Source organism: Leptodactylus fuscus, chromosome 2, assembly GCF_031893055.1.
Source record: "Leptodactylus fuscus isolate aLepFus1 chromosome 2, aLepFus1.hap2, whole genome shotgun sequence".
NCBI lineage: Eukaryota > Metazoa > Chordata > Amphibia > Anura > Leptodactylidae > Leptodactylus > Leptodactylus fuscus.
In genome coordinates this window covers 166,497,477-166,514,771 of record NC_134266.1, presented here as the reverse complement: position 1 = coordinate 166,514,771, position 17,295 = coordinate 166,497,477, and the positions used below count along the sequence as shown (strand labels likewise).

Below are 17,295 nucleotides of genomic sequence, written 5' to 3'. Positions count from 1 at the left end.
ACTGTGCATCGGTCAACTATACAGCGCACTTTGCACAAATAGAAGCTGTATGGGAGAGTGATGAGAAAGAAGCCGTTTCTGCACGTACGCCACAAATAGAGTTGCCTGAGGTATGAAAAAGCACATTTGGACAAGGCAGCTTCATTTTGGAAACAAAAATTGAGTTGTTTGGTTATAAAAAAAGGCGTTATGCATGGCGTCCAAAAAGAAACAGCATTCCAAGAAAAACACATGCTACCCACTGTAAAATTTGGTGGAGGTTCCATCATGCTTTGGGGCTGTGTGGCCAATGCCGGCATCGGGAATCTTGTTAAAGTTGAGGGTCGCATGGATTCCACTCAGTATCAGCAGATTCTTGAGAATAATGTTCAAGAATCAGTGACGAAGTTGAAGTTACGCCGGGGATGGATATTTCAGCAAGACAATGATCCAAAACACCGCTCCAAATCCTCAGGCATTCATGCAGAGGAACAATTATAATGTTCTGGAATGGCCATCCCAGTCCCCAGACCTGAATATCATTGAACATCTGTGGGATGATTTGAAGCGGGCTGTCCATGCTCGGCGACCATCTAACTTAACTGAACTTGAATTGTTTGTCCAAAATACCTTTATCCAGGATCCAGGAACTGATTAAAAGCTACAGGAAGCGACTAGAGGCTGTTATCTTTGCAAAAGGAGGATGTACTAAATATTAGTCACTTTTCTGTTGAGGTGCCCATACTTTTGCACCGGTCAAATTTTGGTTTAATGCATATTGCGCATTTTCTGTTAGTACAATAAACCTCATTTCAATCCTGAAATATTACTGTGTCCATCAGTTATTAGATATATCAAACTGAAATGGCTGTTGCAAATACCAAAATATTTAGAACTAAAAATGATTAAGATTAATAGGGGTGCCCAAACTTTTTCATAGGACTGTACATTTCCCAGTCCCTTTGTAGCCATTCTTGGCTTTGGCTCAAAAAATTTCAATAAAATCTGCAACAAACAAGCTGCATTTCTGCAACATGGGGTCTTAACGTAAATCTGGATGGTTGCTAAAAACCAATGGTGTTGTCTGCGAGGAAACTACTAACTCAGGCATTTTTAGCATCCCATAGTGGTAACTGATCATCAGCAGTAAACCAAAGGTGGTTGAAGAGGAAGGAGTTAAAGAGACAATATCTCTTTGATAACAATAAAACACTGAAGGCAAATATAGGCTGTGTCATTAAAGGGTTAACAGAATCCCCCCAAATGACACCTCAAAGGAATTTCCACCAAAGCGCAAAATCCTACAGAGCAAGCTAATATAATTATTGTAGCATGAATACTCATTTCGGGATTTGTCTGATCTCTTTCTTTATTATTTTTTATTTTATAAACAATTATGACATATTGACAGGGTAGGATAGCAACTAGACAAACTAAATATATGTGAAGAAACTCGAACACTTATTGTGTTATAAAGAACAGCCTTCACACGGTGTTTATGACCATCGAATTAAAGGTTAAGCATCCATTTGTCATTTATCCATTTGTTTGCAGCTCACTGTGATATAAAGAAGAGTTCTCACACGTCGTCTATGACCATACACTTCAGGGTTAGGTAGTCATTTGTTTTGTTTGAGTACTTCTGATTGTATTCACAAAAGAATTCAGCGATCTGATGTGTCTGTTATATTTCTAGTCACAAAACATCTATGTGTATGACTCACTGTAGAACTCATCTCAACATATTGCTGTTTATCATCAGCTAGTGCTGTTTGATATGGTTAGTGTAGGTGAATTCTAGGTCCATGCAAAAAGAGGAGTATTATAAGAGACATGTGGTAGGAACTATTATTATTATTATTATTATTATTAATGGTGCCTGTTATTTACCAATTGAACAGAAAAAAATTAAATTCACTGCTTATGTGAATTTGCCCTAAGAAGTGCTTTATGAGATTATTGAGCGTTAGAGGGTTTTTTTTTCCATATGCACCGTACCATTTCAAAATGAAGATTATGTCCAGAAATATATTACTCTGCCCACTTGTGAAACGTTATGGTCATATATAACATTGATCTCAGATAGGGTGTAAACTCCAAAAGGGGTGAACCTTAAATGTACATTGAATAAAACTTCACTTTTAACAGTAATCCAGAAAATTCGCCTCAGTGGGCTACAAAAATAGTCAACTACACTAAAATATACAGGGGGATAGCGCCAGGACTCAATCCCTGTCCAGATCTGCCTTACCTCCCTAAAACATACAAACAGTATATTGCTGCTGCTAGGTTGCTGGAAAAAAAAGCTTAGAAGAGGCAATAGAAAATATATTCAGCTGTGATTGACACCATCCTCCGAGGCTACTGGTCTTGTGCCACACCAACAGAGGAATAAGAGGAACCCAGACTGTCACGTTACCCCAACAAGCAACCAAACCGATACAGCAGCAAATATACACTAGATACCCTTAAACAATAATCCCTACACGTTTCCTCCAAGTAGAAAGATTCACCAGGGGCTACATGGTACTTCAGCAGTGCAAGCTGCTATTAAGATACATGTAAACGGTAATGTTCTCTGACTGCCGGCAGGTCCACTCTAGTGTCAGCAGCTGACATTGGAAATTGGGCTTTGTTTTTGCAGTGTTTATTGCGCAGTCAAATGACATGGCACCTGTATTCTATGTTTTGTTATGATTCTGGGGATACCAAATTTATATAGTTTTACATTTTAACCCCTTAAAAATCCAAAACAAGAAACATGACACACCCCAATCACAGACCAAGCATGCTCAGTAGCTCTAAATATCTTACTACTGGCATGTCCTTGCCAGTTTATTAATCACATTGTACACTGTGCAATTCACATATGTGCAGTAGATATAGTAGGTCAAGTACTAGCAGGGATGTGCCAGATCATCAATAACATTGCGCAATGAGTTAGACACGCAAGTGCCTTAGACATATTCACCTCTGCTAGTGAAAAAGGAACTGCAGGACTCTCTCGCCCATTCATTTGAATTGGTGAGAAAGCTGTCCGGCCCTGAGCGCCGGTGAGCGATTTATGCTCTCCACCGCGAAACCGGATTTTTTAATCCGGACACAGAGTCGGACATGCAGTACTCCGTGTCTGGATTTTAAAAAACGGTTTCGCGGTGAAGAGCATAAAACGCTCACCACCGCTCACGGCCGGACCCGGTCTGTGGTTTCCATCTTCTTGCATGCAGAAGACGGAAACCACAGAACGGAGACTCGAACACAGGTGTGAACCTAGCGTTAGAATCTAAAAGGGTCTGCATACATAATCTAATTGCTACAAGAATAATATATGGGGAGGCCAACTATTAAGCAATAAAGAAAAAAATATATATTTTTTTCACTTGTATGCACCTGCCTCTATAAGCATTTTATGTTGATCATCGATTTTGCACATTGTTTATTGATTGACATATTTATTGCTGTAGTAATTGAAAGATTTGCAATGGAGTTGTATTTTAATGTAAAAGTTTGTGCACACCACTTTTGGGACTGAAATGGCGCATATGGAATAAACTCACAGTAATTATCACTTTTTCCTATGCTGTCTTTTTTGTATTTTGATCCTTGCAGTTGGATAGGACATCCATTCTAAAAAGCTGCATAACCCCTTTAAAAAAGGCATTACTTTGTAACACTTGTAATTTTGCAGAATAATTGTATATGTTTCGTATTAACAGAATGAATTTAAATTTCAATATGTAGATTGTATATATTGTACAATGAATATGTTTTGCATTAGCACAGAATTAAACATTAATGGATATTCTCGCTCTCCATTTTGATAAGCTTTGTTGACTTGACTTTTTCAATTTCTACTCTATTACACAGTACATTATCATTTTAATTTTTCATCTAGTTTGTTAATGAAGGATGGCTTTTAACCTCGGTGCCTTCATTTATTTAAAAACTAAAGTGAAGCATGTCATACACTAAAAAGAGCACATCATATTACCATAAAACATGGCTAGATCTCCAAATGACATTGTATGGTGAAAAAGTCAGCTTATAGTTAGATCATTTTGTCTTCTTCCATTCTCTTTTTCAGATATCCTCAACTATTAGCTGCTATATAACATACAAACATTAGTTATAACACTAGTTAGTTTAGATGCCCATTTCCATTCATGACTGGTATGTGAATGTTGTTTTGGATGACAATGGTATGTTAGGCTTACATCTGCGTTCGGTATTCTGTTCGGGGAGTCTGCATGGGAACCCCCCAAACAGAATACCAAACGCATTGACAAGCGGTGAGCTTATGAATGCACACGGACCCTATAAACTATAATGGGGTCCGTGTGTTTTCTGTGTGGATCGCCTACTACTATTCCTATCGTACCTCACAGAAGCCTGGTGTAGGCATAAGGAAAGCATCATTTCTTGGTCATTGTTATTATTTGACTCTGAACTTTACTTCTCTGCACAGCTGACTAAAATAATTTTTTGCTTTCTCTATAGTAAGAGAGACAGGATATTTTGTTGCTGTATTCTGGGAACCCTGATCAAAGCTCATGAAGCCCTCGGGTTACTGGGAACCCTGGTTGGGAGACTGGTTCCAAGCACACTACCACTGATTTTATAATACTGGTTGGACAGCACTCAACTTGTATCGGGTGCAGGTTCTGTGTGGGGCTGACCACCTCTCAACTATTCCATATTCAAGTAACAGTAAATTTGAATAGTACTCAAAAGGTTTATGCTTCTTAAAGTTTTCTTACAGCCAAGGTCAGCATTTCAGGTTTAACCAACCCGTCATCAGGCATGGTCTATAAGTAGTAAAGAGATTGCCTGCTGATGACAGCTGATGCTTCTGATTCATCTGAGTAGGATCCATATAGGGTAGAAATGTGCCTGGTCTGGCAGGGTGTGGTTCTGGACTGCCGTGCTGCCCACACTCTGCCAGACCAGGCATGTTACCAGCCCATATGGTAACTCAAAGACTTTAAGAAACATAACCCATCGGAGTGCTGCTCAAATTTACTGTTATCATTGATTTTAGTCAAATGAGTCTATATCATATCAGAATGTTTTCCATTCAAGCAGAATAAGAAACAAACAAACAAGTTTTCTCCCTAGCCCATTGTCCTAACCTCATTAACCAATATGGTGAATCTTATTTCAAAGCAATTCATACTATTTATATTTTTAGAGAATACCATTAGATTGACAGGATCAGTTAACTGTTCAGTTAGCTCTCATAATGTCATACCTCTGTCAATAATATTGGTGACCAATCAATTTCTTTTTATGATGAGATCAGAGGAGTTTACATTTTGAATGCAAAAATCTAGTGGTGTACTTAGATTCTTAAAGAAGGGCATCACCTCTGCTCTTCATTGATGCTTTGAGAACAGACCACACAGAAGAGAATTTGTTAAGTTTAAAATTAGAAGCCTTAGGGCTCGTTCACATCTGCGTCGTCGGCCCTTATTGCAGGTTTCCGTTTCCTGCATAAAACAGATGCAGGAGACGGAAGCCTGCAGGAGACTTTCTCACCCATTCATTTGAATGGGTGAGAAAGCTGTCCGGCGGTGCGCGGCAGTGAGCGTTTTGCGCTCTCCGCCGCGAAACCGGGTTTTATAATCCGGACACAGAGTCAGACATGCACTACTCTGTGTCCGGATAAAAAAATCCGGTTTCGCGGCGGAGAGCCTAAAACGCTCACCGCCGCGCACGGCCGGACCTGATCTATGGTTTCCGTCTTCTGCCATGCAGAAGACGGAAACCATAGTACGGAGACCCCAGACGCAGGTGTGAACCCAGCATTACTGAAGCAGAACAGATTTTTTACATTTTCTGCACATGAATATGGGTTATACCATCTTGAGCTTCTTCTCTGTTCTTTTAACAGAAGTGCTCTGACATGCTTCCTAGCAGTCTTATGGCCTTGGCCACTGAAGTCTATGGGAGAGTTTTCTAGACATGTTCTATGCAGTAGAGGGGGTAGCAAAGCTGTGATATCATATATCATCAGTTGTGGATGCAATGATGGCTCAATGAAGTTATTTACGGACGGGTTTACTATTGAAATCCTGTTGGTCTCATCTGTTATGTGAATGAGGTGACTGCTGCTGCAAAAAAAAAAAAAAAAAAGAAGAATTGGCAAGCATCATTCTATTATTAGGCTTAGTGGATAGAGTGACAATACCAAGACATAGTACCTTTCCATGCGTGCCCCACTGTAAATGTTCTGTTGCAGTAAAGTGATGTTGCTAATGTTTGACAGCATAGAAGGTCATATACAAGTTAAAGGGGTATTCCCATGTACATAATCATTTTTTTAATTTGTAGATAATTAAAAGTTAAACATTTTTCCAAATATAAGTAATTAAACATTCTGCAGAGTTTTAAAGACTTTCTCTAAATATCTTGTGGTCACAGTCTGCTGTCTTGATCTGTTGCCAATGGATACGACCATGAATGCAGGAACTTTCTAAGGTCAGAAAATCAGCCATGATGTCCTTATTGTGGCCGGGATATCTTCTCATACATGTAGTGACTCTCTCTAATGACCCTGCTAAAATAAAAAAAATCATGGCTGGGTTCCTGACAAGTCCCAGACCATAGAAACTTTCTGCATTTGTGGTCGTATCCGTTGTCAACTGATCAAGACAATAGACTGTCAGCACTCAGATGGTTGAAGGAAATCTTTAAAACGCTGCAGAATTTTTAACCATTTATATTTGCAAAAATGTTTAACTTTTAATTATCTACAAATATAGATATGATTATGTTCATGGGAATACCCCTTTAACTTCAGTAGTTATAAGTGGTGGCTATCAGTTTCAGCCTAGTCACACTGTCCACTTACTAATCACATACTGAATGTGGCTGACATCTACCTCACAGTCCCATCCCTCCCTGACATTACAAGACAGATTAGATTACATAGACTAATGCTAGGTTTACACCTGCGTTCGGGTTTCTCAGCATTTTTATAGCGGAATGGGGAACGAAATCCCCAGGTGGAGTGCAGGCGCAAGTGAATGGACCCTAACTGGAGGGTCCATTCACACGAAGGAAAATTTCTGCTAGCAGAAAAAGGAACCCAGTGAATTCAATGGGAGGCTTTTTTTAGTGCTGAAATTCCACACCAAATTCCTCACCATTTTCCTCTGTGTGAATGGAACTTTAAGAACAATTACACCTTATAGCAGTACGAAAGGTACCATTTTATTCTTGTCAGATATATTCACATGTTAAATTTGTAGCAGAAAATTGTTCAGCTAAAAATGAATTCCATTTATGGGAATGAGGACATTTTGCCAGCAAGCATAGGAATTTCTGCGAGCCTCATTCACATGAATTCTTTAAGGCTGCTGCAGATATTTCTACAACAAATCTCATGCTTCTGAATATATCGTAATATTACTATATTCTGTAACACCAATGAACATTTACCAGAAGCTGAAAATAAAGAAAAATAATTTTTATTCTTAAAAGCTAATGTATGGAAAAAAGTGAAATAAATCTATTCTCATAAAAAGGTCATCTTTTTCCCAACACGATGGCTATGTTGGTTTGAGTTAGTGCATTAAATGTGAAGTGAGATTGCGACGTATTGCACTGTGCAGCTGAAAGAGGTAAGCTCTGAAGCAGGTAATTCATCTTTCTGTATCTCTTGTGCTTTACAGTCTCCTCTACTGATTAAATCTTATACTCCATTTAAATTATGTGCAAAGATATTCATGAGTTACTTCCGCTAAGATACTACAGTTGACTAGCAGTGACTTTATTTTATGGCACTCTCATAGGTTCTAAAAGGGCCAGTAACTACCACTAGGCAGTTCACAATGCCATGAAGGGACGCATAGATTATGGCATTCATTAAACTCAGACATGATAGAGGAGGCAGCAAACCAAGCACATAAAATATTATTTCCAAATTAGACTTTTACTTTACAAATGTAATAGACCATACCATTGGGTTAAACATAGACTGATACTTGTGATTATCTGTTGAGCTGCAGATATTTTGTAACCCTGTAGGCCGGCTACAAATCGAGGGTTCATATAAGGTTTCACTGTTTAGTCAATAGGAGGTAATTGAAAAAAAGTGCTGTCTACTCTAAATCTGCTCATTGTATATATGAAGCAGCAGATGTACATTACAATAAACAGAATATAAAGGGAGATTAAAAGCTCACATATGTTGTTGTATAAATCCTTAAAGCCAGTCTGCAGAATGTGCAAATTTTAGTATATAGTGTACACTGCTTAGAAATAGAAAAGTATGATTTTCCTGCCATAGGTACATAGAGTTTAGCCTTTCTGCCTTGCTATTACACATCTGAACCATTCTGTTACCTCAAGTGGATAATAGTCTGACAATGGTCATGTGATGTACAGACCATGGTCATGTGATGAGCACACACGTGCACAGCTCGTTATAGTCACAGTACAATAATCAGATATCTGCCTGGTAATCAGCTGTTCACCTGTGTGTCCATCACATGACCATGGACCGTAAATCACATGACCATGGTCAGAGTTTTATCCTCTAGAAGTAACAGAATGAATGACAGCAAGCAGAGATCTAGAAAACCGTGAGGAATTGATACAGAAAGTATATTGGAAAATTGTATATTAGAGATGAGCGAACACTAAAATGTCCGAGGTTCGAAATCCGATTCGAACAGCCGCACACTGTTCGACTGTTCGAACGGGTTTTGAACCCCATTATAGTCTATTAGGGGGAAATGCTCGTTTCAGGGGTAGGCAAAATTTGGTACAATTATACTTACCAAGTCCACGAGTGAGGGTCGGGTTGGATTCCCCTTGAAGTCTTCTCCCGGGGCAGCGCCCCCGCGGCGTGTTCCGGCTGGCATCGTGGCCTAGGCAGAGCCGACTGTGCATGCGAGGGCATGCCCGCGTATGCGCAGTCGGCTCTGCCTAGGCCGGATGCCTAGGTAGAGTGAATTCCAGCTGGAAGACGCCGCGGGGACACTGCACGGAGAAGACGTCTAAAGGTAAGAGAAGAACCAGCGTTGATTGACAGAATGTATAGCATATCCTATTATTGTACAAACCATAACATTTGTTTGTCAATATTGGTCTGAAAGTGGCCAACCCCTTTAATTAATATGATGTGACTGTAACAAGCTATATACACCTGTGCGTCCATCACTATGGATTGATTTTTATCCACTGGCAGTAGGCAAAATGAATGACAGCAAGAAAAGAAGTACAAAACCGTGAGGCATGGATACAGAAAGTATATTGGGAAAATTGTAGAACTTTTCACGGTACAAGCAATAACATTTATTTGCTGGAAGCAGACAACCCCTTTAAACCTCCCCATGAAATTTTAGGTCCTCCAGCTTCTGGCTAACAAATGTGGAAACCTGGAGATACCTCCTTTTATTTCAGAAGCTGGACAGCCCAGTCACTGGAAGTAATGTCATGTGTGAGAAAATACTGAATAGATGTGTGAATAGAACTGACTAGATATTTGCCTTCTTGTAAAGAATAAGTATTGGAAACATCTTGACTCAGTCACCATTGCAAGCAACAACTCTACAGGGAATAGTGTTAGAAAGCTAGATACCCCAATAAACAACACATTCACTATATTAGATTACAGCTTTTATATAAAAGTAAAAATATATAAATATAAAGTATATAAATCATATTCTAGCAGGTATTTGTCAGTAAATAGTGTAGATTGTTTTTACAAGAAGTTCTGCAAATGCAAAGGTCACCTATCAAAAAGTGATAATCTTCTAAAGCGCGTTCATTGTAGTTTGCTCCCACAGGAAAGAGAAGGAAACTGTTCAGAGCTGAATACTGTAACTCAGACTTCTTTTGCAGTTGTAACAAAAACTGGCATAGTCATAACTATGATACACATAAAAAAATAAATAAAGCAGATTTTCAAGCTGGGTTGCCTTGAGCCTACCAAAAGAAATCATTTCAAAGACTCACAGGCCATACTTTAGTCCTAGAGAACATGTTCCTTTACAAAGTAAAGTAAATTAAAAATCTACTTCATATGCAGGTCATATTTCATTTTAAGAGTTTTATTTTGTTTGTTATTTTTTTTTTTATTTGCAAAAGAAAAAAAAAATCACCTGAAACAAGAAAATTGCAGTGAATCACTTCAAGAAAATCATCACAGTTTTTCCATAGCATTTGTCAAAGAAAGTCTGCGGAACTTTCCTGTGTGGACTTTCTATCCCTATTATCATGTTCAAGTCCATTGAGATGTCACATGACAATAACATATAGTCATGGTATGCCCGAGTGTACTAAACATTCATATTACAGATTAGTACATGGCCTATAATGAGAAGGGTTAAATACTTCTTAGTACTCTTTACTCACAGGTACCTAAAACACAAAATGCAGCCATATAATTATTATAGGCATGTGATTTTTTTAAACTTTTTTTTTGGTAATAACCTCTGCAATTTTCAGAATGGACTCTCATAGAATGTCACTTTCCACCAAGTCTGTTTGTAAAACTTTTTTTCCTGCATCTATTATTTCAGACACAAAGCTGGATATAACTGATAGGTCCCGTACGACTATATCACAATATTAGCTCATTTTTTCTATACTGTAATCTCCACTTGAATGAAAGGACATCTTTCTGTAAGGTCAGTAGCGAATCAGCCTGTAAGATAAGCTACCACAATGTCGTCCATTGACACAATCAGGTTTCTTGATCTTAGCACTTGTTTAGTTCAGTGCGTACCGCTCTGGATCTCACAACCCATACTTATCAGCATTGCTTCACAATCTTCACAATCATCTTTCCTGTAGATGATTTATAGCTCTATTGAATGCAGAAATTTGGACTATAACATGGTCAAAATGCAACTGCTATCCATTTAATGGCTCCAAAATAATGGAATTTTTTTGAAGAGTCAAATTAATTTTTTACTGGATAAAAACACGACAATGTACACGGGAAAGCAGTGACATGTCAGTGATTTTCCTACATTTTTAACACACTTTATAATTTACTGTTCAAGAGTCTTACCATCTTAAAGAAGCTGCATACAACTAGTGAAAGGGTTGCCAGGGCTCTGTGGAAGGACATAAAGTGTATACACTCTGTAGGGGGGGGGGGGGGGGTCATAAAGTGGAATGCACTTGGTGGTGGAGTGGTAAAGTAAAGGCAACAAAAGGTTGCAGAGGTTCTATGGTAGAAAGGGAGAGACAGAAAGTTGGGTCTGTTGGCAGGGTCAATAGATTTCAAGGGATCTGTTTGATAGAACAAAATAGAAAAGTTGAGAATTCATTTTGGACAGACTTCAGTGAAGTCTTCTGCACAGACTGCGCAGTAGTGTCAGCAGCTGTAGCCCCCCCCCCCCCCCCTTCTCCTCAACATTGTGTTGGGTAAGTTCTAAACATCAAAGCAGGTAACTTAATTCTAAGAATACTATAGACTGCCTTGTCTCGGCAGTGCCCTTGAGTGATCTGACATTAACGGCAGAAATGTCTGTTTTTCATGCTTTGCTGATAATGTGGGGCATAAAAAATATTACCATCCAGAAGAAGATCACTAAGGTCATTGTTGTTATTGCAGTGCTCATTACTGGCAATAAAGTATAGCCCTGATATGGGGAATTCAAGTTACTGTCTTTATTTCATTATTACTTTTACTATTACTACTTGTGTATGAACAGTCTCTCCATACATGAATATGAAGGAAAGTCGATTTATTCAGCAGAAACTCTTAGCTATCATAATGTAACACTGCCTGCCTCATTTCTGGCCATTAGGATCCTGGAATATTAAAACTTTTTTGCCCCTGCTGGCCCTACAAAACAATATATAAAATTAGTTATTCAGTAAGTTTACTTAAAAGTAAGGCTTCACCTTGCATGACCTTCCAGTGGTATATCATAGATTGACATTATTAGCAATTACGTAATTTACTTCTGTTACCCACATGGCTTACCAGCGGAAGCTATTCAGGTTAATAGACTAAAGCAGTTCAGGAGAATTTACATTCCTCAAAGCTTCCTTAACATTATAGCCAGACACATTTCACTTGATTTTTTTATTTAGCCTTTTGACTCATGAAGAATAAGAGGGCTTTTGAATCATGTGCATTGAAGAACCCTAGCTACATGTAAGCATTATAGTAGTGACCAACCCCCTCTCCCCCAGCAAGTGTTCCTAGGGGAGACCCACTGTCTGGCCCACTGTCAATAACTGTTTCACATTTAAAGGAAAGAATTAAAAAAAAAAAAAAAAAAAAAAACATCTTTAGTTGCTCCCACTCCTGACAATGTCTTTAGCGCCCCTTATCTCTGGTTCTATAGTACCTAGAACAGTCTTCAGCTTGAATCATCAGAACCATGGCTCTAAGGACTACAAAGCCACAGAGCCCAAGAATTGTTTGTTAGTGTCCAAGACGTATCTTATCCGTCCTTGTCAAGGAAAGGGTTAAATTTAACTAACACTTTCTTTAAACAGAAAAGTTTAAAAAAAAACAAAAAAAAAAACGGACTCCCGATGGAGTGGGTTCTGTCTGCATCTGTCCTTTAATGTTTGTTACTCTCATCCAGTGTGAACCTACGCTAAGCCATTTTCCCCAAACTTTTTATGGCTAAAAACACTTTCCGTAATTTATTTTGCATAGTGAACTGTAAAAGATCTATGTTCTTTGTTCACTGTAGTTGATGTCACACTGCATTGAGTCTGCATAAAACTCATTTCATAAGAAATACACTGTCTACCAATAAGTATTTGGACAGCCATGCAAATGAAGATATCTGCAGTCGTGATGTACGTCATGCCTTCCGCCGTTAAATATGAAACAGCATTGGCATTAGTCACATGCAAGATGCTACAAAGTGCAGAGGTGTCCGATTTCGAGAAAGGGGTAATTGTGGGATACCACAGAAATGGTCGATCCTTAAGGGACATAGCAAGTGAACCGAATTACCCAAAATCAACAGTGGCCTATGTGATTACGAACTGTTTCAACAGGCATCTGGGAGTATTGTGTCAATCAATACTATCCGTAAGGAAGCACATCTGCTGGGTTCTACCGACTATTGAATATGAATAAATGTTGTTTTTCTATTCTACCGCAGGTGTCCAAATACTTATTGGTAGACAGTGTAATAGTCACTGTGGAAAGTACAGCTCTACATAGAGACCACTTCCTAAATTTAGCTATTAAAGTAAAGCTATCAGGACTGTCTGGTAATGCCTAGGGCTTCTGTACCCATAAAGATATAGGTTAACGGAGGAGCTCCAGTAGTCCTAGGCCACAGGCCTCATCTTACTACCCTTTCATATGGGCCTAGCTGTCGATGTGCAGTCTGGTATACATGTACTAAAAATACAGACATCGGAATTACAGTAGTCCTAAGAATAGAGCCATAAAATGTCAGCGTTATATTTTTCACTTTTGTCAGTGGCTAAGTATTTCTCTAATTATATTATTCTTTTATATTGATGTATATATATTTTATTTCATTTCTCTCTGTTTGACGCTATTTAAATACTGACCAAATTGACTATATAGCTCAAAATGATTCTGGGAATACTGAATGTTCACCTCTTCCCAACAATTCTTTTCTATAAACCATTACCCATAATTGGAAAGCCGCTTCTTTACAATACATAAATACATGGGTGCTTTTGGTTAAGGGGATAATGTCTTCCATATGAGTCACTACACAATAATGGAGTAAATAAGTAATTTACAAGAGTCTTTGAGAACATTTAGGGTAAGTTCAGACAGAGTTTTTTGGTCAGGATTTTGAGGCCGTATTTGCCTCAAAATCCTGACCAAAAAGACGACTTCCATTAAAATCAATGGGAGCCGCTCAGGAGTTTTTTTCCGGGAGCTGGAACGAGCCGGCTACACTACATCTCTTCTCAACTGCTTTACCAACCTACCTCAGAAATGCTGTCAGAGTAAGACAGTCTGAACAGAAAGCAATAATGTAAGCCTCTCCTGCTCTCCAACCCGTCCAGCAATGGGTACCTGTCCAGAACTAGTCTTATATAGAGAATTGGCCATTTGTTTCCCCTTTAGGGTAAGTTCTCACACAGAATTTTTGTTAGGATTTTAAGGCCGTATCCACCTCAAAATCCTGACCAAAAAGACAGCTCCCATTGAAATCAATGGGAGACGCTCAGTTTTTTCCGGGTGCCGTTTCTTCTGGCTCCCGGAAAAAAAGAAGCAAGATGCTCATTCTTCAGGCCGTTCACCTCGTGATTCGGCCTGAAGACACTCCCTCCTCCCGACTAGGCCCATTCATTGGCCTAATCTGGAGCGGAGTGTGCGGCTGGATGCTGGTGCAGTGCACCGGCTTTCAGTCGCGGCTACCTGGTTTTTGGACCATTACCTGAGGCGGCCTCTGCCTCAGGTTCCGTTCCAAAAACCCGTCTGAACTTACCCTTAAGGTAACTTCCTTATTAGAGTTTTTTAAAACTTTTTTATGAATAAGCTGACTTCCTCACTACAAACTTTGTCAGTCCCGTTCACTGGATGTATTGTCCTATAACTAAGTGACATTAGAAAGTGCCTATTATTCACATCACCATGATATATTCTTAAATATGTAAATACATTTTATAAAATATGACTCAATACTAAACTTTTCATGTAGAGAAAAAGTTTTCGAAAATTTCCAAAAAAAAGGCAAAGTCAAAGTTGTTTTTCATTCAAAGTATACTTAGAAAGACACAACATGCTCTGGCTAAACTGCTTTTTCAACTGTTTTTCTCTATATGCTTCTCAAAGAAAACCCATAAATTTGAGAGGAAAAACAGAATGGGACAAAGTAAAAATGTGATTAAAGCCTGTTGAAAACGCTACAAATGTCTGCAATTTTTGCACAAAATGCTGTATGTGAATAAGGCCTAATTAAGGGTGCATTCACACGGAGTAACGTGCCGCGTGACCTGGCACGTATACGGCGTGTGAGACTTTGAGCGCCGTATACGCTCCCGTTGATTTCAATGGGAGCCGGGATCGTATACGCTGCGTTATTTTGCGGCCGCAAAATCACAGCCGCAAAATAACGCGGCGTATACGATCCCGACTCCCATTGAAATCAGTGGGAGCGTATACGGCGCTCAAAGTCTCACACTCCGTATACGTGCCACATCACGCGGCATGTTACTCCGTTTGAACTCCCCCTTGAAATCAATGGGAGCGTATACGGCGCTCAAAATCTCACACGGCGTATACGTGCCAGGTCACGCGGCACGTTACTCCGTGTGAATGCACCCTAGTGATCACTAAATGTCATGCTCTTTTAAATAGCTACATACTTATGAATGGATTATGAAACATGTTACATTCCTGCAGCTGTATAGACTTACAGTAATGCTTTTATATATATCTTCTTGCTTGCATGTTACTTACTGTAAAACATATACATAGTACTTATTTTTATATACTTTTATAAGTTGGAAAGTCATTGCATTCAGTATTTGGATATAGTACATGTGAGCATTGTCAGATGTACTAATATGAGTTGCAATAACTGGTTTTACCCCCTTTAACTATGTGTGAAAGCCACACTCAGATCAACACATGGTCACAGCTACATGCCAGGGGACTTGCAAAGCTTCCATTTACTGTGTTTTTTTCAGCATATTGAAGGTCAACTGATCTGAATAGTTGTCTGCAGACACGCAGCAGCAATATATTGTAATACTATACAGTATATGCTTTAACCCCTTAGTTACTGTATTATCAGTTTGTCTAAAACCAATTATGCTTTATCCAGAGTTAGCCATAGAATACCCCATGTTAAATCTTATAGCCTTATATAGCAAGTCAAGTGCATTGTAAATAGACGAGATATACAATGGAGTATAAATTAATATGCCAAGCTGCTGTTATAATAAAGAAAGGAGGCAGCTGAAATAGTATCTTATATGGAAACATAGCAGACACTTCCATTTACAGCTCTACTGACCTGTCCCATTACACAAATGGCAGGAGTATCTGTCAGAAAATCTATCACTAAACAAAGATGTGGGCTGTCACTTTCAGATCTCTGCATGAGATGCACAGCAAAGGAAAAACATGAGTCATTTCGCTACTATCGATTTCATTCTTTAACACCATCTAATATAACTGAAATGAGATGCACATTTTGTGAAAGTATTAACCATCTCAAACTGATCAGAGTAAAAGAGTAAAACACCCTGCAACATCAGAGGAAGTTCAACAGCTTCAGCCGACGGAGTTAAAAATCAAATAAAAATGAAATTATCAAACACAGTTGACAACAGTAGACAGTCCTGGAATGCCAGAGCTTCCTTATAACAATAGATGCGAAGCAATCATAAATTATGTATCTAGGCATGTTGTATCATAGATTATTTGCAAGCTTGTATCTGCTTCAAATAATAGCAATAACACACTTACCAGATCGATTTTTGATCATGTCATTGAACTCATCAAGCGCCGCTTCCTCCCTGTTCTCCTCCCCTTGATAAGCACTTTCAGCCATACCTCACTTGGGATGTGGAGTTGTAAATCTAAAATCCAGAGCCAAGTTTTCACTGTTGTCTTTCTTCTTGTACAATACCTTTGTTCAGTGTTCAGCAAATATTTCAGAAAGCTCCTGAGATCACGTTTTGTGCTATACGCACTAGGTCAGACAGCCTGGCAAAACTGCAGATAGAGTTTGCATTGAAAAAGGAAGAGTAAACTGTCAGTCCCACAGATCAGGGAAAACAGGTGCTGATCTGTTACTCCTTAAAATAGAAGGACCATGTTTAAAACAAGTAGAATGTGAATGTGGAGTAGGGAATATTAAACCTGACACTCTATAAATCAGCATCAAGTTGCAGATTCCAGAAACTATTTCCGCACTCTTTCCAATCAATACAAAGACCAATAAAGTACCAAACTGCCAAAATAAACTCAGAGGGCATACATAATTTAGTTATACCTCACTTAGTTGCTCACATTCACAATATGATGGGCCTCTGTTCGATGTATATTGTATAAAAAACAAACTAGAAGGGATGCTAAACATCACTAGCTACCAGCATTAAACCTGCTGTATTTGTGAGAAATGGGCAAACAAAATTCCTAGGTACACGTGTATTCATAGAAATGAGAATCTATTTGTATTCTGGAAGATTTTTAATTAATCGCAAGTATTGGAATAAGCACAAATATAACATGTTGATAACATAATAAGTGACACTTACAATATTGTATAAGAGTTTTAGGCAGGTGTGGAAAAAAATGCTGCTAGGTGAGAACATTTTCAAGTATAGAAGTGTTAATAGTTTATTTTTGTCAATGAACAGAAATCAGTGAAATTGGTTCCCTGA

The 17,295-nt window shown here is 38.7% G+C and overlaps 1 protein-coding gene across 7 annotated transcripts in view; it reads right to left on the bottom strand.

The window, feature by feature from the left end:
* The window catches only part of DMD (dystrophin), a 1,873,751-nt gene extending 1,857,120 nt beyond the window's left edge, over positions 1 to 16,631 (bottom strand). For all 7 annotated transcript variants that reach the window (XM_075265063.1, XM_075265067.1, XM_075265060.1 and 4 more), the window contains exon 1: positions 16,376 to 16,631. In XM_075265063.1, the coding sequence (XP_075121164.1) occupies positions 16,376 to 16,460 (85 nt within the window). In that variant the 5' untranslated portion in view covers positions 16,461 to 16,631. The remainder of the gene's footprint in view (positions 1 to 16,375) is intronic.
* Positions 16,632 to 17,295: the final 664 nt, after the last annotated feature.